Source organism: Poromitra crassiceps (genome assembly GCF_964638095.1).
Source record: "Poromitra crassiceps genome assembly, chromosome: 25".
NCBI classification, from domain to species: domain Eukaryota; kingdom Metazoa; phylum Chordata; class Actinopteri; order Beryciformes; family Melamphaidae; genus Poromitra; species Poromitra crassiceps.
This window is the reverse complement of record NC_139649.1, coordinates 3268393-3291545: the sequence shown is the minus strand read 5'-3', so window position 1 is coordinate 3291545 and position 23153 is coordinate 3268393. Positions and strand designations below refer to the sequence as shown.

General features: G+C 40.5%; 1 protein-coding gene across 2 annotated transcripts in view; it reads right to left on the bottom strand.

Moving 5' to 3' along the window:
• Positions 1 to 9914: 9914 nt before the first annotated feature.
• The window catches only part of LOC310798372 (uncharacterized protein), a 55327-nt gene continuing 42088 nt past the window's right edge, over positions 9915 to 23153 (bottom strand). For both annotated transcript variants that reach the window (XM_083660915.1, XM_083660914.1), the window contains exons 5-6: positions 17784 to 17876; positions 9915 to 15250 (exon numbers count right to left, since the gene is read on the bottom strand). In XM_083660915.1, coding sequence (XP_083517041.1) covers positions 11670 to 15250; positions 17784 to 17868 — 3666 coding nt within the window. In that variant the 5' untranslated portion in view covers positions 17869 to 17876 and the 3' untranslated portion in view covers positions 9915 to 11669. The remainder of the gene's footprint in view (positions 15251 to 17783; positions 17877 to 23153) is intronic.

Here is a 23153-nt window from a genome sequence, read left to right as displayed (position 1 = left end):
GTGTTCAAATCCCAGTCACGGTCACAGCGTTGAGATTGTAGGTTTGCAGAAATGTAAAATGCTGAGATTTTGTTTCAAATTTCCATTGAGGCTGTACGATGGATTGCAGAATCGTACAATGCCGAATGAATTGTAAGTAAATTAAAAATTTTAATTGTATTTGTTATTTTTTTTATGGGGGGGGGGGGGGGGGTAGAGCTCTTTATATAAGCCAGAGGCACAGAATAAGAGGTTTGGTCAGTCAGTTCCCTAAGGAGGATATGTGCCTGCTGTCGACTCGTCACCAGATCAGCGGCCGAGGGAAGAGTCCACCCAGGCTGTGAGGTTTGGGGGGTTTGATCCCTGCAGGGTGGCTCTACACTCTAAGCTTCTCTGCTTGGCTCTCAGTATTAGAGAGGTGGATTGGGCTAAACCCCTGTGATGGACCTGTCCTGTCCAGAGGGCCTAACCTGCTTTAGGCCACAGAAACAGCTGATACGTCTTTGGCCTGTGAGGGGCCGACCAGCCCTGACTGACAGCTGACAGTGCACCGTAAGGGAAATCACTAGGCATATGCAGGCTATAGTGGCGGCACTGCACAATTAATCAAAACTAATATTGAAATATGTGTGATTTTCCCATCGCAAGAGGCAACAAGTTCTTCTGAGGGGAAGGTGCTTCTGGAAAGGATTTTAAACAAGGTAGTCTTGGGCTGCACCGAATCCCTCAACTGCATAAATCAAAATTCAGCATTCGTAACTTTCCACATGTATCATCCTCTGTAGCCTGCGCTTTTTTGGGGTAAGCAGTAAAGAATAAATATGTGAAGGCGTTATTGTACCAAAACACCTGATAGAATTTGCATGTTGGGATTTATGCACAGAAATATTCACGCAATCGTGTTCTAAATTTGAACTCACAGAAAACTTTACAAATCTGCACGCAGCTGCAGAAAAAGTACTTTTTGATACAATACAATATATCATTTATTTATTTATTTATTGCAACTTTGCACATTTTCTGTTGCAACCTATCAGATACTGTCTTACATGTCACAAATGGCGACTCACTTTTGCTGCAATTGTGGAGCATTTGATGCAAAAGTGTAGATTTGTAGATCTGAACCTTCAACATGGTGGCCAGTAACAAGCTGTGTGGACTGATTGAACATGGTGGTCAGTAACAAGCTGTGTGGACTGATTGAACATGGTGGTCAGTAACAAGCTGTGTGGACTGATTGAACATGGTGGTCAGTAACAAGCTGTGTGGACTGATTGTAAAAGTAGAGATTGTATTGGAACGAGGTGCCGCTCGTTGGATTTGATGTATGCAGAATTAATCAAAAGTCAATAATCATTCCTGAATGCTCTGCACATTCATTTGGCAACACGACTCCCAGAGTTTAGAATGGGGTTTTTGGCATAGTGTGAAATAAGTGTAACTGCCAGACTTTTGGGGCTTGGCATAGCACACAAGGCAGAATGGTATGCATAAAAGTTTTTATTAAAATGCTGTTTGCTGAATCTTTTATGCTGAGTTTGGCGAGAGGACAGGAAAGCATTGCCAAGTTTGAACTAACCAAATTCAATATGAATATCTAATAAATACTATACTATTAATATATGATAATATAACCTATATGGTTTTAGATAGCCGAGAAAAAGGAGGGAAAAAACTGTTTTAAATGGCTGTTCATGCAGATCACACACTTTAAAATAAATTTGAGCAAATATCACATTAAGAGTTTGCAGCTTCGATTCCATCCATTCAAATATTGACTTGGACAATATAAATCATTTCAATGGATTCAAATGTAATGTTTGGACACATGTTAGTTGGACACATTTTATATGGGTGTAAATTCCAATATACAAGTTGATTTGCTACAATAAGGCCATAATAGAAATGACAGAAAACCACATGTATTAGAATTCATATCACAATCCCAACATTCACCAATGATAAATCAAGATTATTATTTTTTTGTATCATGCAGCTCTAACGAGTGGGCCTTCATATAAGGAGTCTCTGGAAGAGGGACACATTTTTACCACAGGAGAAAAACAACAACTGAACAACTTTATGAATGATGTTCCCCTGAAATGGGTACATGTCTGGTGTTTGGGTGACTCTGTGTCCATTCAGAGTCACATAAATAAGATAGGCAAGGTTTATTGAAGAAGGACTGGATGTGCAGCCAAATGGACCATGAGAGACCTTGGGAGAGAGAGATTGGAAAAAACAGATAGATGAGTGTGGGGAAGAGAGAGAGAGAGAGAGAGAGAGAGTGTGGGGAAGAGAGAGAGAGAGAGAGATAGAGAGTGTGGGGAAGAGAGAGAGAGAGAGAGAGAGATAGAGAGTGTGTGGGATGTGTGGGGAAGAGAGAGAGAGAGAGAGATAGAGAGTGTGGGGAAGAGAGAGAGAGAGAGAGATAGAGAGTGTGGGGAAGAGAGAGAGAGAGAGGAGAGAGATATGTGGATATGCCAAAAAGTATTTTATCCCAGTCATCAGAATAAAACTTTGGCATTTTACGTGTCTGTAATCAGGGAAATTGTAATGCCTTATATTACTTAGTTACTAAAAAAGTAACTAATTACAGTAGTTACTGCCCAACACTGGAAATGTGATATTAGACGTATGTGTGGATTTATTGTGGCGATCAGGCTGTGTGGCTGCAGGGCTTTAGGAGGCGGAGCCAGAGAATCAGCTGGAATCCAAGGTGGAAAGAGGTTCCATCATTAGAAGGAAAGTCTCATCTGGGGAGAGAGGGAGAGAGAGAGAGAGAGAGAGAGAGAGAGAGAGAGAGAGAGAGAGAGAGAGAGAGAGAGAGCGAGGGAGGAAGAAAGTGAAAATAGCGTGTGTCAGTGTATGTGTACCTGCACTTGAGCGTGCAAGGATGTGTGTGTGTGTCAATTTGTTTGTGTGTGTGTGTGTGTGTGTGTGTGTTACCTGGCCTGATGATGAGCAGAATACAAATTAGCACAGGGGAAAGAGCTGCTCGCCACCCACAGATTGCACGTGCTCACGCACACATGCAAGTACAGTGTATGCATGTGCGTGCGCGCACACATACATACACGCACACATACATACACACGCACACATATGCACGCATGCACGCATGCACGTACACAGTGGCGGATGAAGGACTTGAAAGACACAGTTGAAAAGTACAGATATCTTACCAGAAAATGACTTTGGTCGAAGTTAAACTTCTAACGGTTGGGTTTAGTAAAACAACGTGGTTAAGTTTAGGCTTCTGGTTTGGGTTCGGCTTGAATAACAGAAAAGTTAAATGTGACTTCTGGTTGAAATGTTTGAACACGCTGGGATCGAACACGGCTCTCCAGTGTGAAAGATGAGGTTTTTGTTCCCCTCCGTCCACCCTGACCTCTGCACCCTGACCTCTGCACCCTGACCTCTGCACCCTGACCTCTGCACCCGACCTACACGCCTGGCTTATGTCAATTTCACGCTGCTTCCTGGTTATAGCTCCTGACTCTTTACTTCCTGGTTATAGCTCCTGACTCTTTACTTCCTGGTTATAGCTCTTGACTCTTTACTTCCTGGTTATAGCTCCTGACTCTTTACTTCCTTCCTTGAAAGTGTAAAGTTGTGTTACAGCACGTGTACGCAGATTGAAGAGAACGGGCCGTGCAAACCAACTCACTGACAGACAGCGAGGCACGGAGGAGTGGGTGTTAGCACAAAGCAAGCATGAAGGAGAGAAAGAAGGAGAGAGGGAACGAATGAAACAGACAGACGGCAGAGGACGGGATGGAGTGATGCAATGAAGGTGCAGGGGGAGACAGAGAGCGAGAGAGAGAGAGGGAGGGAGAGAGCTATAGAGAGAGGGGGAGAGAGAGGGGAGGGAGGCAGGGTGAGTGAGGAGAGCAGGGCGTAAAGGAGGCTGTGGACCAGGCTGTTGCTGTGGCTAGTTTTACGGAAACAAACACAAACAGAAGGAAGGGCAGAGAGGCACAGAGTCTCTCCTACGCAATGCGAGTGCAACACTGAGGTAACTGATGCTAATGAATACACACACACACACACACACACACACACACACACACAGTCCACACAAACATGCTTCTATATGCACACACACACACACACACACACACAGTCCACACAAACATGCTCCTATACGCACACACACACGCACGCACACACACACACACACACAATTTGTGCTCACATGCACTTGCACTCGCACACACCTTGGCTTTGTCTCTGCACAGACTCACACACAGCTTGTCCAGACACAAAGAAGCAAAGGAAAGCTATGCAGCCCATTAAAAGTGAATATAAAAACAGCAATATGAGTCCTCATAAAGGTTTTGTCAACACAAAGTTTCTAGAGCCGATTGAATAAGTTGAAGACAGAGACCACTGGACCAACAGCGGACTGCCATTCCTCCTGCTGGAAACTCTGCTTCTGAGAAATGAGGCCAGTGGGGAAGTGCTTTAAACCTGCATCACTTCTAATGGCCGACGTCAGATTGTATAGAAGTCAATGGGGAAATGACCCTATTCTCACTTGATCTATCTCAGTAAACACTTTCCTAATGTGTTCGTGCCATAATGGTCTCAATCACTACTTTCAAGTCTTCTTCAATAACACCACGATGTTCATTTAGTAAATCATGCTCCCCTTTTTTTGGGCCAGGTGTTGCTCGAAAAAGAGTTCTTTGATCTCAAGCTTTTATCTGGTTAAATAAAGGTAAAAAACAACAACAATTAGAGTCAAATAGAGGATAAAGACAGATGATATGCTTTGGGGTGTGGTCACGGACCAATAGCAGAAATCAGAGCAATTTAGAGAGAGGTGGCGTCAGCGGAGGACCAAAATACGTGACTCATTAGCCAATGAACAGCCAGGAAGAGGTCTCGTGCTACTTTTGAATGCTAAAATAAAGCTGACAATGTACAATTTGATTGTAAAAAAAAGCTTTCAAAGTACAACACAAACTGTCCATTTTGCTCCAACTCAACAGTGCTACTTCATCCAGGACCTTACTTCCTGGAACTCTTGAGAGTAAAAAACTGGTCCATTGGAGTGAATGGAGATGTCACGACTCTTCTATATACACGGCTCTGGCAGGAACTACTGCTGCTCTAGATCAAAATGAAATAGAAATAGTCGCTGACCCTCTCCTGGTCTGCCCAGGGCCTGGAGAAAAAGAAGCTCTCTGAGGGCCTGTTGTGGTTCAGAGGATTAGATGGACTGGATAGCGAGTAGTGATGAGCCAACAGCACATTTGGAGACGATAGGAAATGAGGATTTTTAACTGTGATTGTTTATTAACTTTTGGAAATGAAATATGCTGGGATAAGAGTCATTGGATATTGGTCTGTCATGCAAGATAAAAGAACTAAGGTAGCATATTCCCCAACATTTGATGAAATGACTCTGGATAGTATCCAAAATGCCTCTGAAACTTATTTCACAAGGGCAAAAAAAGCCCTTGTTAAAAAGAGTTGATTTCAGCCTGGAACTTGGAGCAGGATCGAACACGGGTTCAATTCAGTGTGAACTTGGAGCAGGGTCGAACACGGGTTCATTTCAGTCTGAACTTGGAGCAGGATCGAACACGGGTTCAATTCAGTGTGAACTTGGAGCAGGATCGAACACGGGTTCATTTCAGTGTGAATGGCATTAAGGAAGAAATTCAATCTTATTCTCTTCCACTCATAAGTTGGCCTGGAAAAGAGCTTCGGGTAAATGGCTTTTATGTCAAATGTGAATGTGGATTTCCTCTCATTATGAATGTGACTTGAGAAGGTACAGTACTGGATTTCACCAGTTTTCACATTTACTTGGCTGAGTAATTTTGAAATAAACCACTGGCTGTTGAGTATTTCTGCTCTCGGAAGCTTTGTAAGCTGATGAACCATTTCATTTACAATGCACAAGATGTTAGAACAATCTGTTAGAAAGTTACAGGCTAAAGCAAGCTGACACTGACTCTAATAGGAGGCCTATTATTGAATAGTTGAGTCTCTCTCTCTCTCTCTCACACACACACACACACATGCGCGCATGTGCACACACACACACACACACACACACACGCACGCATATATCTGTTAAATTTTAAACAGACTACATCAACGGTGTGCCCACAGACTTCATCTGAGATAAGTTGCTAATACATTTTTCATGTTTTATTTCACTACTTTCCTAAGCCTCAAACAAACTTCTTAGCCTTAAATAAACTTATATTCTCAATATGAAAAATAAATACACTTATTTGATTTGGAGTCAGTCTACTAAACATGCATGCGCACACTCACAAACACACACACACACATGTGTGTGCGCGTGCGTGCGTGCACACAATGACTCACCCCATCCTCATCCCTGCACCACTGTGCAGGGATTGTACTATCAAATAATGCTCAGGGATTAATCCTATTCTCATATTGATAAAAGCTGTTTACAGTCCACATCAAAAGGATTTGCTATATCTAAGTGTAACAGAGTACACTGTGTGTATTCTCTGATATGAATGCAAATGCAGACTCAGAGGATTTAGCAGTTAGCTTTAAGTTCAGGGCCCTGGGGGAGGTGCTGTATAGTACCGGTACTGTATGTACAATGGATAGACAGGTTGTGTGTGTGTGTGTGTGTGTGTGTGTGTGTGTGTGTGTGTGTGTGTGTGTGTGTGTGTGTGTGTGCGTGCGTGCGTGCGTGCATTTGTGCATAATTGCTAATATATTGGGCCAATTTTGCCAGCGATATGATGGAGGTGAGAAAATGATTTTACTCAAGATGTTAGATATCATCAGTTTGTGATGTTTATTCCAGGAGTTATTTTGTGATCAAGTTTAATTGACTTTTCCGGGTTATCCACTTCCCTCAACGACCTCTGCTTCAGTGCTTTCAGAGGTTTCCCATAATTACTTTAGACAACCTCCAGAGAAGATGTGAACTTATTCCTTTCAATCAAAGGTGGAATATGGTCATATAATATTAGGCTAATTAGATAACCAGGTAAATCATTAGTGCCAACACTTGACTCCTGTATTCCACTACTGAACTCTACTGTACTGTACACTACACAAACCCCGTGATGTCATGTGCTGACGCAAATAAAGATGGCACCACACTAGGTAACAAATTCAGCACAAAGGTATTTTCAAAAATGGATTTTCTCAACAATGGCTTACTTTTATCATGTTATTTTTATTGTAGTACATCTTAGTAATACACAGTTTTGGGCAAGTTACTTTCAAAATGTAATATACTACATATTACTAGTTACCTTCATTTGAAAGTAATACGTTACTTTACAATATTACTGTCTGTGTAGAGTAACTCGTTACTTATTACACTACTTTTGCATTACTTTTACCAAAACAACAGCAGCAGCAGAATGACATTACCGCCCCGGAACCATCCCGAAAATAAATGTCAACCACCTTGAAATCAGTGTAAACAATCCAAAATTCTAAATGTTATTCTTTTCCTTTGTTATTGTCATCTGTAGTGGTTATTTGCATAAAAACACATTTTGATTAGGAAATGATTCTATCTTTATTTAAATATGTGCTTTGATTTAAAAAAATGAAACTCAATTTGTAACTTGAGTTACTTGACAGAGTAACTGGTATAATATGACTGAAATCCTATAAGTAATAAGTTATATTACTGTGTTACTGCTAAAAGTAATATATTACATGTAATATGTTACTTTTGTAATGAGTTACCCCCCAACACTGGTAATACACTCTGTGTAGTTGTCTATTTTTGTTGTTTCATGTCCTCTTTAACGTTACGATGATTACATCTATCAGCAAATAACATAGTAAGCAAGCACATGCTTGGTGAGTTAAAATACTATCTAGTGTTGTATTTCAAATCAGAAGTTCCCTTCATTTGTATAACTTCTATAGAAACTTAGGAGTTCCATTGAGCTTTGTTGTATACAGACATCAGAGAGAGGCAGAAGAAGACAAGAAGAAAGCCCAGGCCAGGCAGGTAAAGAAAGTGAACAGCTAAGACTTTGCACTATGAGCTGTACTGTTACCTCAAAGAGCACATCCTTCTGATCTGAACATTGCCTTAAACCAACTTCCCCCATCGCTCATTCAAAATGCATGAACAGAGTGGATTTTTTTTTTTTATCACTTAGTGGTTGTCAATCATGAGACACAGACATGTGTGCTGCAATATTATCTCATCGGGTACATCCTTATGATGTCGCCTAATTGCAAAAGAAAAAAAGAAAAGAAAAAAGTGCCAGATCAAAACTAGACAAATATAATTGTGTAACTACTGTGATTTAAATACAAATATATGTAGAAATCACAGCTAAATAAATATGTTAGAGATGATAGAGGCAGACAGAGAGGGCAACAGAACCCAGGCCAGGCACAGAGAAGCCTGTGACAGTGTATCACATGGTGCTTGTCCATAGCCATCAGCCAGACAGACAGGCCCAGGCCTTTTGTTTATGCCTACAAAGCAAATGTTACTTTGTACTTGAGTTCTCCCTGAAGTGATTTTGGTAGATGGGCTATTGTATTTAAGCAAGCAGAATTCTACCATATAGTGACCTGTATGCAGAATATATATATATATAGGGAGATAATTATAAGCACATAAGAGCCTATTAGCATGATGTGTGTAGTCCTTCATAGATCTAGCCTCTTCATTTTGTTCTCAAAGTGCACCAGATTGATGCATTTTACTTCAAAATGTACAACATTTTCTTCCGGGGGGCCATGCACCTATGGCGTCTGCGGACCCTCTGCCAAATGTCCCCCCCACTTTCCAAATCAAACCTACACCCCTGTGTGCTATTCTCCCTGTCTGATTGTTGAACGGTTCAAAGAGGAAGAAAGACAGAAAGAAACACTCGCTCTTTGATTGTGAGGGACTGACACTGAGACATTTCAGTTTGAGATAGTTGATTGTCTCCTGTCAAATGTGGAATATAGCTCACGTCACAGCATTGACTGTTGTCCAGTTATCTGCTGGAGCCTGGAGGATGAAAAATACTGTTGTCCAGTTATCTGCTGGAGCCTGGAGGATGAAAAATACTGTTGTCCAGTTATCTGCTGGAGCCTGGAGGATGAAAAATACTAACCTGACACTGCCAGATGCTTTGTTTTCACATAACCATCTGGGAACGAGTCACTCGGGAAACTGTTTCAAAGAGCACATACTTTTTTCCGGGGGAAACAATGAATTCCTGTATTGATTAAAGGTATACTATGCATATTTTCCCTGTATTTACGTAAAAAAACAATATGCATATATGTAGTTCTCCAGTACATTTTGCCACGTTCACATCATAGAAGTGCAGGAATAGGATGACAACTTGCTGTTACAACCTTGAAATATTCATGTGTTCAACTCATTGGAGCGCCCACATCCAAGATGGTCAATAATTGATTAATAATGACTGATTTGAAGGTAACTTCACCCTGTTCTTGGAGATAGGCATGATGAATTACCTGATCTAGAGCTATAATGGATACGTTTGGTGATGTTGAATTTATTTGACAACTAAGAAATACAATACACCAACAAGCATGCAGTATAAAATACTTCATCAGGATATCACAATAAAGTCGTGGTAAGACTTATTTCCATTGCGGTCCTGAAGTCTCGGCTGGGAGGCAGACAGAAAATGGAGTGACGCTATTGATATCCCATTTTATAATACACATAAAAAACATCAATCTTGTACAATCATGAATAATAAAAACACACACACACAAGTTGATTTTTTTTTTAAGTATTCAGAGAACTATCAGATTTAATTTCGTTAGGTATTTTGTTCCACTCCTCCCCCCTGTTTAGAGGAATGTACTTCTCCCAACTTTTCTTTTTAGGTTGGGTTGTTTCAAGTTTGACACACTAGCCCTAGTGGTTGTTTGTCTTTTCATACTGCATGAACAAATAATGTGTATCCTAACTACTTAGAGTATAGTAACTTTTCTAAAAACAATGTTTACAAGGTGCTGCTAGGTACTGTAATACACAGAGACTCAGATGTTTTTCCATCACAAACATTTATTTCCATTGTGTCTTCTATGAAAGACCAAAAACAACTTGACATACACACAAAACAGCCAAAACAATAAAAGGTTGATAGAGCTATAGCTAAATTGTCTTCATGGTCACTTCTATTTCTTCCAAATTAATGTCCACTTCCTTTTTAAACAGCTTTGGGAGGAGAATGTTAGATTGTCAGGGAAGGTAGAGATATCAGAGGAGCAAAATGAGCTTTGAGCTGCTGAACTTTTCACATGGGGGATGATACAAAATGTGGAATATGAACCATAGTAATAATAAGTTCTGAGAGGCTATCCAGGGCAGTGCCATTTATAACATCCAGGGGCAGTGACATTTATAACATATCAAAATTTAATTGGAGGATAAACCCCTTGAGCTTTTGTAGGGGGTCCTCAGGCATAAAACATAGAAATTATCATTTAAACAAAACAATATACATAATAATAAACAATCCAATGATGCTAAAAAAATCAACATAGTAACATAAAAAAATACATACACATAAGGGCTCTCACACAGACCCAAACCACACTATCTATTACAAATGCCATCTGTAAAGAATGAATAAAAAATGTAAAATTAACAAAGCAAATAACATGATTGTGACCTTGGAATTACAAGGTTCTACTCGCCTTCCCTGTCTAAATTGAGCTACTCACATTAACCTACTCTCCATGAATGCCCATCAACATATTTGTTTATTTATTTAGAAAACACATGATTTTTTTGATTTTGAAAACAAACTGACAAATCTCCATTAAACTCAGTGAACGCCAAAAACTCTGAAGCTCAACATCTCTGAACTATCCTGAAGGTAGATAGAACCCCACAACTCAATGAAAATGAATAAACAGTAAATACAATCAAAAACATATGTAAAGAAGTAATCAATCTGATTGAATTAGGCTTTTCTTCCAGTCTGATGGTGCTTTATACATAAATGCCTTGATTGATAATACAGGACAAACAATCTGTAAGAGCTGACTTTGAAAAACAAATGTCACATTATGTACACAAATCTCATCCGTTTTGTTTCAGCACTTTTTTATGTTTAAACGTATTATGATTTTTTTTTGTGCATCTGGGTGGGTCTTCTGTAAGGGTTCATTGTTCAAAGACATAATGCATTACTTACTGGCGAACCCTTAATCAAACTCATAGGTGTTGAAATCATAAATCTAAAATCCTAACATGTAATTAAAGAGTAATAGAGGATATATGGGCCTCCATCGGTCAGCGTGGAGCATGTTGCATCCTGGTTAGAAGCCTGGGCAATGTGGAAGGAGGACAGGCTGCTGCCCATGTAGCACGTCCTCTCTCTCCACGTCACTGGTGGATCCAAAGGAACAGCAGAGCTGTTACAGTTTGGTACCAGGTTACAGTTCAGAACCAGGTTTACTGCCTTAGGGGCTCTGACTCCTGATTTCTCATCAAGATTTACTCCCAAAGCCTTTTCTATGAGTGGATATAGCCGCAAGGCAGTGGAGGATTTAAAGCAGTTTTCCTTCTCCCAGTCAAGGCTAACAAGCTCTAACTACCCGCAATGATATATTAATAATAGTAAAAAAAAATCACTTATAGCCAGGCTGAAGAGAGGTGGTGGTGGTGGGAGGGGGGCGGGGAGTCAGTTGAGACGATGCTCGTGCATGCAATGTGTCATTCAGTAATATTCTCTTTCGTCTTTCCCTTGCATGATTTTTGCTTTCTTTTTCAGTGCCTTCAAAGCTTTAATCCGAATCAGGCCAGCTCCCTCTGCTTTTTCTACTGCAATGAGCATGTCAATGTAGTCTGGAGTGCTCAGTGGGATAGGCCTCAAGGCGATATTATTCAGTCGATCTAATGTCTCCTTTACGAGACCCATCATCTTATCCTGAATTGTTGGGATCCTTCCCTCTAACTTCTCAATCACTTCTTGAACATTCATCTTAGCTTCTTCATACTCCTGCTTTAGCTCTTTCATTGTCACCTTCTCTTTACATTTCTTACTCACCCATTTTGTGCCAGTGTTGGAATGCACGCTCCAGTCGCATCTTCCCGGACACACGGTACATTTCCCCTCTTTCATGACTGTACAGCCCTTCTTGCTGACATCATCTTTAATTTTACATGGGTAGTGGCATGTTATTTTACATTCCATGCAGTTGGTGACATGCTGTCCCTTTTTTTTTATCTTTTTTTCGACACGCTTATGAAGGATTCTCTCAAACTTAAAATCTTCATTTGAAGAGATCTCATCTTGATGCGCATTCATTTCCTGTATTGTAGATTGAATTGTTTCAATCGATGCTAATTCAGTTTCCGTTTGCTCTTGCATACCTTCAATAACTGTTTCAAGAAGCTTGCGCTCTTCTAGAACCTCTTTGGTCAGCTGCAAGCTTTTGGTTGTCATTTGGTCTAAAGAAGTGAAAAACTCTGTCATGCTTTTGATACCCAAGTTCCAAAATAGTTGACCAAGACCCATGTCTTCTTCATGAATGTTTACAAACCACGCTGAGTTGTTGAATTTAAAGTGAAATGGAAGTCCGCTGTCTGTTTTGGGGCATGGGACCTTAGATGTGCGGATCGCCTCGAGAACCTGTGGCTGCTGGGCATCTACAAATGTCACCAAGATCTGAATGTTCTCTTCTACATCTTTACCAAAAATTGCGAACACTGAATCAAACACAGTTAGCTGTGCGTGAGAGGCCTGGGTCACAAGACACACTGCATCAATCTCACTGAATCCCTGATGAGATTTGAAAAGCGTCCGGATCTGCTCTGTGATCTCCTTGTCTCTTTCTATTCCTCTTGTGTCTCCAAAGCCTGGTGTGTCAACAATGGTCAGAGAATGTGGGATTTTAAACCCCTCTTGGTGGTTAATTTTGTAGACAGTGACTTCAGAAGTCTGGCTTTCAGTTTGTGATCTCAACTGTCCCTCATCAATTAATTTGAATCTGAAAGTGTCATTCCACTTTACACCAAGGATGTAGTTGATCATTCCATTGATGAGAGTGGACTTTCCTGATCCGGTTGCTCCAAGAAGCATTATAGTGCGATTTCGCTTCATGCTTTCTAGGCCAAAACTGTAGCTGCTGCATCCGTCTACATCGGTTTTGTCTTTGTCCAGAGGAAGTTTGTAAACTGAAGGTGATTCAGACTTTAAGTCCAACTGACTTTTACGTATGAGTAATTCTTTGAGGGATTCATGCTTTGTTGTCGAGACATTAACTGTGATGCTTTCCTTGCTTCTGCCAGCTTCACCACACTCACATCTGACCCTGACAGCGTACTTTGTCTCTGGCAGAAGCCCAGAAATTACAGTCTTTTCTGCTCTTGACACTATTTGTTTCCATTCAAGTTCTTCGTGTTTCACCTCTGGGGTTGCGTTTGCATACTCCACGATGTAGCTCAAAATGTTGACACCTTTGCTAAGCTCATCAGGATTCTCCCAGCTAACTGATATCTCACTTGAATTTGCTTCAACTTGAAGTTTTTCAGGACTAGTGGGTAAGGTTGTGATGGAACCACTGACATCACTGGCTGGCCCTATACCTACTGAGGCCACTGCTCTGGATCTGAACATGTACTGTGTGTTAGGAGTCAGACCAGATACTGTGACGTCTTCAGCTTTTGTTGCTTTCTTTTGTTGCCAAACATCTTCTCCATTGACACAGTACCGGTACTCAACAGAGTAGTGGGTGATGCCCTCTACTCCAAATCTAGGTGGGTAAATCTTCACTGTCACACTGTTGTGAGTTGTGTCACTTACTGTTGGTGCTTCAGGCTTTGAAGGTGGTTCAAAGTTCTCAGTGACTAAGGAGCCATCTTTATACAGATGGACACTTGCACCTTTTTGCATCTCATTTGGTATACCTGCTATTAGGAACTTAATGTTGTTGTTGTTCTTGTTGTTCTCTGCAAAATCAACAAAGAGCTTTGCTTTCCCCCTGATTGCATCTGATACTTCCTTTGAATAATACCATGATTGTTCGGGGGCGTCCTGCTGGCTCAGTGGTGTAGGGCATGTACCATGTAACTGGTACGTGCTGGGTTCAGGTAAGTGCTCCGTTTCTTTTAAATAGTTTGATAAAGCTGAGAGGTATGGTTCAGCGTTTTTCAGTGAGGTGAAAGCAAAGCACACAGCATGCTCTGCACTGAGGATTTCTTGGTCAAGCAAATTTCGAGATTTGACTAGGACTATCTTGGTGTTTTTCATCTTGTCAGTAAGAGATTTTAACATGTTGAGTTCTCTCTCTTTACAATCAAGCCACTCATTCAGGTTTTCGTTGTTGAATGGAGAAGAATGTATCTTTTGTAGGATCTCTACCAGCACACCCTCCTCTTCCCCACCTCCCCGGATTGATGGAAGTTTCTTTGCCAGGATCTGCTGGAATGCCAGCGTGTACTCAGAGCACAATTCTTTAAACCTTTTCAGCTTTTTGAGAATCTGTGGGAATTGCTGGGCTGTAATGCTTTCCATTGCATCATTGCATCTCATCTCCACCTCACTAAAGTCCTCCAGGACCTTCTCAACTTTCTGCACAAGTGTACCTCTTATCTGACGGAAAAGTTGAGCAGCAGATGAATCTAAATTTGTCAGGGGCAGCAGCCAGACTTTCATTGGTACAGCATTTTCTCCATTTGTTCCCAGTAATTTTGGGAGGCTTTGGTAGACTTGTACTGCATCCTGAAAAGACACAGGATTCTTCTCAAGGTAAAAATCTCCATAGAATTTGCAGTGGAATTCTTCAGCATTTGCAATGTCCAATTTTTCTGTTTGCAGGTAACATTCAGCTCCTATGTCAATCTTAGGAATCTTGTTCACCGCTACCTTCAGTTTGCCCTCAACTTTTTTATGCTCCTCCTTTTCAGCCACCTCACAGTCAAATACAAAGAAGGCTTCTGCACCATAAAGGATACCTATGACTACATGTGTTGCAAGTCCTTCATCAAAAACATCTGGATGTTTCACATTGCCTCTTCCAAGGTGTTTCATTGACAGTTGCCTCAACTTTGTGGTAGTTTTGTATTTTAATGTTACTCTGGCCTGTTTTTTGGAAGTCTGGCAATCTTTTAGGTAATTAGCAGATCCCTCAAAATCTACCAGTCCACTCAAGACACTTGCCCGCAGGGAGGCTCCAACGTTTAATGCTTTAAATTTGTTGTTAATTGAGTCAGATGCAACTATCTCAAATTCACTTTGTTTCTGGGGGGTTTCTCCGATATTCTTTTCCAGGGCATCTTGGTCCCACAATGTCTTGCCTGCAACAGAGGGGATAAAAGTTCTTACTTTTGTTGCCAAACAGCCAGGCTGCAGTTCATTTAACTACAGATGGGGCGGAGGGGGGTCAACGGAAAAAAAGCTCATGAAGACGAGCTACATTTTAGATGAAAACAAGGGAAATTTCAAGTAAATCACTACTGCCAGATATCCCAATTACATGTGTCACTCATTTTAGTTTTAGTTTAGTTATATATATAGTTATATATATAACTATATATATAGTTATATATATAGTTATATAACTATATATATAGTTATATATATAGTTTTAGTTTAGTTTTATATATATATATATATATATATATATATATATATATATATATATATATAGATATATATATATATATCTATATATATATCCATTTATGTATACTGTATGTATACATAAATAAATTATGAATTAATTAGCCTACTATAGCTTTAGATAAAAACAAGCATTGCACATTATAGCTTAGTCCTGTGACACTCACATTAACACTATTGGTGACAACCAACATCTGTTATTGCCCCTATCAAAGCAGTCTAAATCAGAGGTTCTCAAATGTTTTTCAGCCAAGGACCTCTTACAAGATAGAAAATATAGCGGGGGCCCCCTCATTCTGATTTGTGATTTTGGGCTAAGCTTAATTGTTTCCACGGTAACATGCTTGACTTTTAAATTGATAGGTTTGTTAGATTAGAATGTAATCCATGAACCATTTTAGATTTAAAGCAATAACATATTTTCGTTGAAGCTATGAAGCTTTTGCACAAACAAAAAAGTTTTTATTTTTATTTTCTTGAAAACTTTTCGCGGACCCCGTGGCAAAGTGCCACGGACCCCTGGGGGTCCCCGGACCCCCATTTGAGAACCACTGGTCTAAATGGTGCTGAAAGACCAGCAGCGCTACTTCCCAATTCATATTTAGGCTAATGAAAAATATTATCTCATTATTATGAGAAAACGGGCTTGGTTATCTCGAGATATCGTTATCACGAGAAAATCACTGTTGTTATCTCAACATACTGAGATAATTATCTTGTTATATTATCATGAGAAAACCTGGTTCCCTGGTCCGCTCTCGGCACTCTCTCATTAGAGCAGGCAGACAGAGAGGAGCAGAACAGACATTTATTTAGTTGAAAAAGTTGTAGATTAATGTTTAGGATGCATTGCATTATTTAATAGCTTTACAACCCTTGTACCCTCCTAGTCCATCTGATGGACTTTTCCTGCAGTCGCGTATGGGCCGTTTCCACATTTTTTGAGTATATGGTCTTAAAGTAAGGCTAGGTATTTTTTTTGGGGTATTTGACAAAAATCAATCATAGTTATAATTTTTATACGATCCTAAGACCTATTTTCAAAAATACTCCTCAATTTACTCCTGGTCCATCTGATGGACCCATTGACTTCCATTGAAACCACTCTATTGGTACTCCCAGCAAATTTTTACAAAATTAATTTATTTCATTTATTTCAGCGGGCATCCTGGACCAAATACCTTGAACTTTGACCTTAATATCTAACCTTGGAGTTGGTAGAAATTTTGGGGGAGTTACATGGTCTCATAGTCCATTGCATAGTTGTCCCATTGATTTCAATGTTAATTTTGCACAAAAAGAACATTTTTTTTTGACTTCCAGCTAATTTTTCAAAAAATCATTATTTCCTTGATGTTACACATCTCACCTTGACTCAAGGGGTTAAAATTGTAGTTTCTACTTTTTTTTTTTTTTTTCCCATATTCCCCCAGTTTTGGCATAGCAATCAATTCCATACAGTTTACATGAAATGTAAAAAAAACTGATTCCTATGCCAAAGATGGGAAAATATTATAAAACTGAATTTGACAGTCCACACTACTGATTTGAAGCCTTTAGACCAGGATAGATGCTGGACTAAAGCTCGTTTGTGTTTTTTGGGGAAAATGGCTGGTAGTCCAAAACATGCGCTTTTTGGATTTTTGGCTCAAAATATGAAAAAATACTATTTTTACAAAAAATCACAAAAAATACAAAAACCCACTGATGATGTCACAATGTCTGTGACATCATCAGTAATGTCATCAGTGACATATTATTGACAAAAAATCATCTCATGACATCACTGATGATGTCATAGGCTAGTGATGTCATAGCTATTGTGACATCATGCCTGTGAATCTTTGATACTAGGCATCTTGCAGTGGTGACTTTTGTAAAACACCCCAACTTGCCCATAATATCAGACCCAAAGCCAGTTTGTCTTTATGGAAATGGAAAAAAAAAACTTTTTTTTTTTTTATGTACTTTTTTTTTTTTTACTGTACTTACTGTACACTGGCATTTGAGGGGTTAAAATTCGAATAGGTATGAAATGTTGGTATGAGGTATTAGGGAAGAAGTTACCAATGAATTATAAACAGTCAAAAATTTAAAAATTTAAATTAATATTTATAAATTAGTACAGTATTCTCGTTAAGGTCCATCAGATGGACCAGGATTAAATTGAGGATTCCGCGGCAGCAGGGTACAAGGGTTAAGGCTTACCAGGAACCAGTTTGTCTTTGCGACAGTCGTACAACATCCCAAGACTGAAAGGCCGGCCGAGCGCTGCCACCTGCATCATCTCCATCGCTCACTCTGCAGTTTAGAAAACAGACAACAGTTTGTTACTGTAGTTTATTAGTACTGTACTTATTTACTTCTAGTGGAAATTCTAATTGGCTGGTAACTTTCAAATCTAGCAGCCATATTGGCAAGTGGTCAAAAAAGTTAATTTCAAGCCCTGCAGGGAGAGCAGGTGGTGACATAGGAGTGAGTGAGAAAAGGATCAAATATTGTTGTTTAAGACTGAATAATGACATCACAACTGTTAATTTAAAATGAGTTATTCCTCTAAACCTGGCTTCAAATGCCCCAAATTTTTCACGCTGGCGCCGTTCAGCCTTCAGCAAAATCTGGTAGCGAGGACATTTTTTTGTGGCCCTCTCTATCATCAAAGTTGCCCATCCATTGGTTACGGCATGACAATATTTGTTCGGCCCCCGGCAACAATCTGGGTTTCTCATGTGGCCCCCCATGAAAAATAGTTGCCCACCCCTGCACTAGTCTGACTTATTGGAAGCAGGCTGCAGGGATAAGCTCTGCATTAATGCAATAACCAAATAGTGCAAATAGTGGAATAAATGTTCAAAATTGTGATGTTTCCCAAATATCGCGATATTTCTAAAAATCGGCCCAATCCGGCAACTGCTCAGGGTTAATGTGTATGTAAAAACTGTTGTCTGTAAAAAAAAATAATAATAATTGGTGCAATTCTCTGGCGGACCACCAGGCGGAGCCCCGCGGACCACAGTTTGGGAACCAGTGGCCTAATATAAATAAATAAATAAATAAATAAAAATTTGTGTTATTAATTTAATTTTTCTCGAATATTCTAGAGGCAATAGACAATTGTCTACCACTGATATTGTAGTTTAGGCCAAGACACAACATAGGCTCCTTGCTTTCCACCTCTCTGCACCTCTTTTCTTCTCCATATTCGCACCATTGAACAGCAAGTTGAGCAGCAAGTTTTTTTTTTTTTTTGCAGGCAATGCGAGATGCTGCACAATAATCAATAAATGTTCGTACCTCCGTACGCCGACCGTCTGTCCCGGTCTGTCCTCCCGTCGAGAGGCTGCTCACTACAGTACATCACCTCCACTCTGCAGCTAAAACTCCTCCCCTCTGTAGCTGAAACGGCTCTCCTTTGAGCTCCAGCGAGTGCCATCTCTGACTATAAAGTTATCTGCCTCAGAGCATTCTGCATTCCCAAATGTATCTTTGTAAATAGGCGTTATTCAAAAACCGATTGCATATTGAGGGTCAACTAGTTTTTACTACTAGTTACGTTTGACTACTGAAACTATAAAGTGCTATATTAACCATAGATAGAGCCTAAACTAAACAGAAAGTAAAAAGTTGCCTTTGGGGAGGAAATGGAGCGGAGGTCTATTTTTCTCCCATCAATGCCGAAATGCATTCTGGGCAGTGTCAAACTATCGTACCACAGACAGAGGGTCAAAATGCTATTGGTTTTGGTGGTAAATTATCGTACAAATATGATAATTATCGTGCAGCTGGTGTTTTGGTGTTCTAAATCAGCATCAAATAAGTCATGTAAAAAACCTTGCTCAACAAAGTTTTTAATATTTATTTTCCTAATAATATGTCGCTTTGATTTATTTGCCTTGGAGACTCTGACACAGGCAATATGGCAATGATCACTAACGCCTTGAGCAAATATCCCACTATGGGGGTATTTGCAAGGCCTATTAGTTAGAGCAATGTCAATTAAAGTTGACTTTGACAGGTTTTTCATATTTAATTAGGGGTGGGAATCGCGGAGTAACTCATGATACGATATGGTCACGATACTTGGCCCTCAATAACGATATTATCACGATACAGCGATTCTGCGATAATCAATATATTGGAAGAAATTTAACCTACGATACATCAAGATATCTGTGTAACTGAAGAGAAAAAAATACCCCTAAAAGGCAAGAGGCAGGTATTATGTATTTATTATCAGAATTGACATGAACTCACTCAGAGTTCACTCACTCACTCATACCATTTTCGATACCACGGAGGAAAAATTACACATTAACTCATTGGCTGCCAGCCACTTCTGGAAAACGGATGCTCCCAGGGCCAGCCCTTTCAGAGCGTTTTCAGTGATTTCTCAAGACCCACAGAATATTGTGTGATATTACTATGTAAACACCGAACACGCCCAAAGAACGATGAGACTCTCTTGTATCATCAGCAAAAAAAAGTTTATTGATATCATTTTCCGTTCTTTAGTTATCAGCAGTAGAAGATAGGTTGGTTTCACCAAAAACAGACGTTTCAAACTAGAAGCTGAGATAATGAGCCTTTTGTGAAATGAAGCATTTCAAGCACATCACTGACTCTGAAGCTAATATTTTCTGATGTAGTGACACCTCAAAAATAATTTCCTTCAATAAAACAGCGAAAACAAAGGAATTTTGATGGCAAAATAATATTTTTTAGCTGCAACCAGCAGCGCTGGCCCCTGCGTGCGCAGACCCTACACCTTCTTGCTGGTCTTGATTTACTGCTGGTGGGCATCAGGTATTCTAGCTTGTGTTTGCCAATCTGTCCACCGAGCCTGCTGTCTGGGTCGGTGTTGTATGGTGCCCTGCGTGCCCCACCCCCCTCAACTGCAAACTCCTCCGTGGGAGTGTCTCTGGTGGCTCTCTGCTGCACGAATTTTCTGCTGCACGTTTCAAAGTTCACTGCACCCAGCTCTATTTTCACAGCGCTCTGCCGTTTTTGTGCGCCGGCTCCCAGTGCTTCCAGCTGAGAATGATTTGGCTTTTCAGAAAGACGCTGGTGTCGGGTGCTCCTTTTCTGGCAACTAATCATGTGGAGGGGCTATTGCAGCGGAGACGGAGGGGCTCAATTGTGGGAGCAGATTGGCTGCTGTTCACAGCTAACGTTACAGCATGCATCGGTTTCCGTTTCCCCACGGCTTCTTCTACTCTTTTTTCTCATCTTTCTCTAATCCGGAGAGCACTGTCGCCACCTAATGGGTCCGTAAAATAGCTTATACACCTTCAAAATCCCCCATACCTTTACAGGAGATGCATCAGGCTTTGATCCACGTCCCACCGTCAAAAAACGCAATTGACGTCTTTAGACGTCATTGGCACTCAATGAGTTAAGAGTATTTATTATTATTATTATTAAAACAAGAGAACAATGGCATATATTCACAATATATGTTTAAATTGTCTTAAGTAGTTAGTGGGGGGTGGGGATGTTCCAGCTTTCATGTTTCATGTAGGCTACAATTCCCTCCAAAGCCTCCCTCAAGCTGAGCTGCTGCAGTATGCTCAGAGTGTAGCCCAAGACAGCCCAAACACCAGCTCTGCATGTCCAGGATTCAGTTATAAATCGCAGTGTAAGCTATTTGTTACTGCCATCAGTGTGCCTCTTAGCCTAAACCAATATTTCATCAATATGTTTGACAACCCTAGGACTCTGTTTATCAAAATGGCTGTGGGGGAATCAGTTTCAAGATCCTGCATATTTTAATAAAATATCGATACTTTGTGCCAGTGTATCGATAACGTATCGCAAGTGGAAATATTGTGATACCGTATCAATATTTTGTCCAACCCCTATATTTAATCTTGTCGGGTATAGGACAAGTTGGGTCAGGTTAAGTTCCAGGCATAGCTGCTTTAAGTTGGCAGAGCCCTCGGAGAGCCAATCCAAATTCATGTCTCCTACTGTATGATCAGAAGCTCGGATGCGGCATGAACACGCAAAATCTCCCCAAGGCTTTCTAAAGCTGCTATTGGGGCAGATGGCGGGCCGGGCAGTAAACCCCAGATACAAAAATATGAACATCGCCCCCTACACAGATATCCAATACAATACATTCAAAACATTTCAAAACAGAGGAGGCTGTAACAACGTGGGTGACTAGGTGTTCTCTAACATAAATCGCTACACCCCGTTTGGCTTTTCTGTCTATTCTAAACAGGTTGAAGCCATTTATCATGATATCAGAGTCAGGGACTCTGCTAGATAGCCATGACTCTGTGATGACAACAATCCATTTTAGGTAATAAACTCCTGATATTTACATGTAAGAATTTTAAGCCGTCAGCGGCATGGAGCTCCTGTGGAGACTTCAAGTCAACAACATTCGTACTGATGGAAGGCACAGATGAAGTAATCTCGATACTTATCAAGTTACTCTGTGTGACATGTATAGTGCCTATACATGTAGTTTTCACTTGCCGATTAAAACCTGTTTAACTGATTTAAACTAAGAAGCTGTAGGATGTGCAGATTACACAACACAAGTAAGACATCAGGACTGAATGCAACATTGTCTTCATAAAGCAGCATCAGATGTAGAGAGAGAGGTACTTACAGGAGAAGAGTCTCTTCTGAGTCTGTGAGCCTGCACTCTGCCTTCTGTCTTTATAGCCGGTCTGTACTGTAGGTGTAGACCAGTGAGCAAGCCCGCCCCCTTTCCCAGGAAGATGCGAAAGTCTTTGTTTAAGCTGTAATTCCTCGAATGGCCACTTTTGCTCGGGGGCAGTAGGCAGATCTCCCCATGTTAAAATGCCCGACTTTGTAACAGGATTAAACATCTTTCCAGTGAGGGGCAAAACACTGTTTTGGTCTATATAGCTAATTTCACATTTTCCTAACAACTGTAGGGGGGTAATTTTTGATATAACTCGCCCGTTTGGATAGAAAAGGGGGTGATTGACAGATCGCCTGTCCAGTGATCGTGCAGCTTGCCAATCACGGACCAATAGCAGGCGGAGCTGTGGCTCTGGGAAACTCCCATCTCAGATGAGGTGTGGAAGGACTCAACCATTCCCTCCCACATGATAGAGCCATAACGTGTTCACACACACACTCCCCCCTTCTGCCTTTATAAATGCAAAAGTCTTGAGTAGGGATATGTGTTCAGTGATATGCTGCAGGAACTGAGCTGCAGGCTATTAGTAGGGTCTGTGTTGACCAGATATAGCCCATATTTGTTGTAGCCTACTTTGCTCTCTTTCTTTTTCTTATTCATTGTTTAATTCAAGTTGTTGTTTGTTCGACATTAGTTTGCAGCCTTGTAAATACAGGCTGACCTGTACATATCCTCACCTGGGAAAATAAAATCCTCACTTTGGCACTAATCTGTGGCTCGTCCCAGGAAAATGTGACTCACAAGCCAGGGGCATTGAGGTCTAGTCTGATGGCAGAATGACCTCTGCAATCGAACAGGAGTTCAGTTAAGATGCAAAAACCAACACACAAGCTGAAGTGCCAATAGAGCACTGCAGGAATGAGTCTGGAAGTATACTTCTGGGTTCGTAAAGGGAAAAG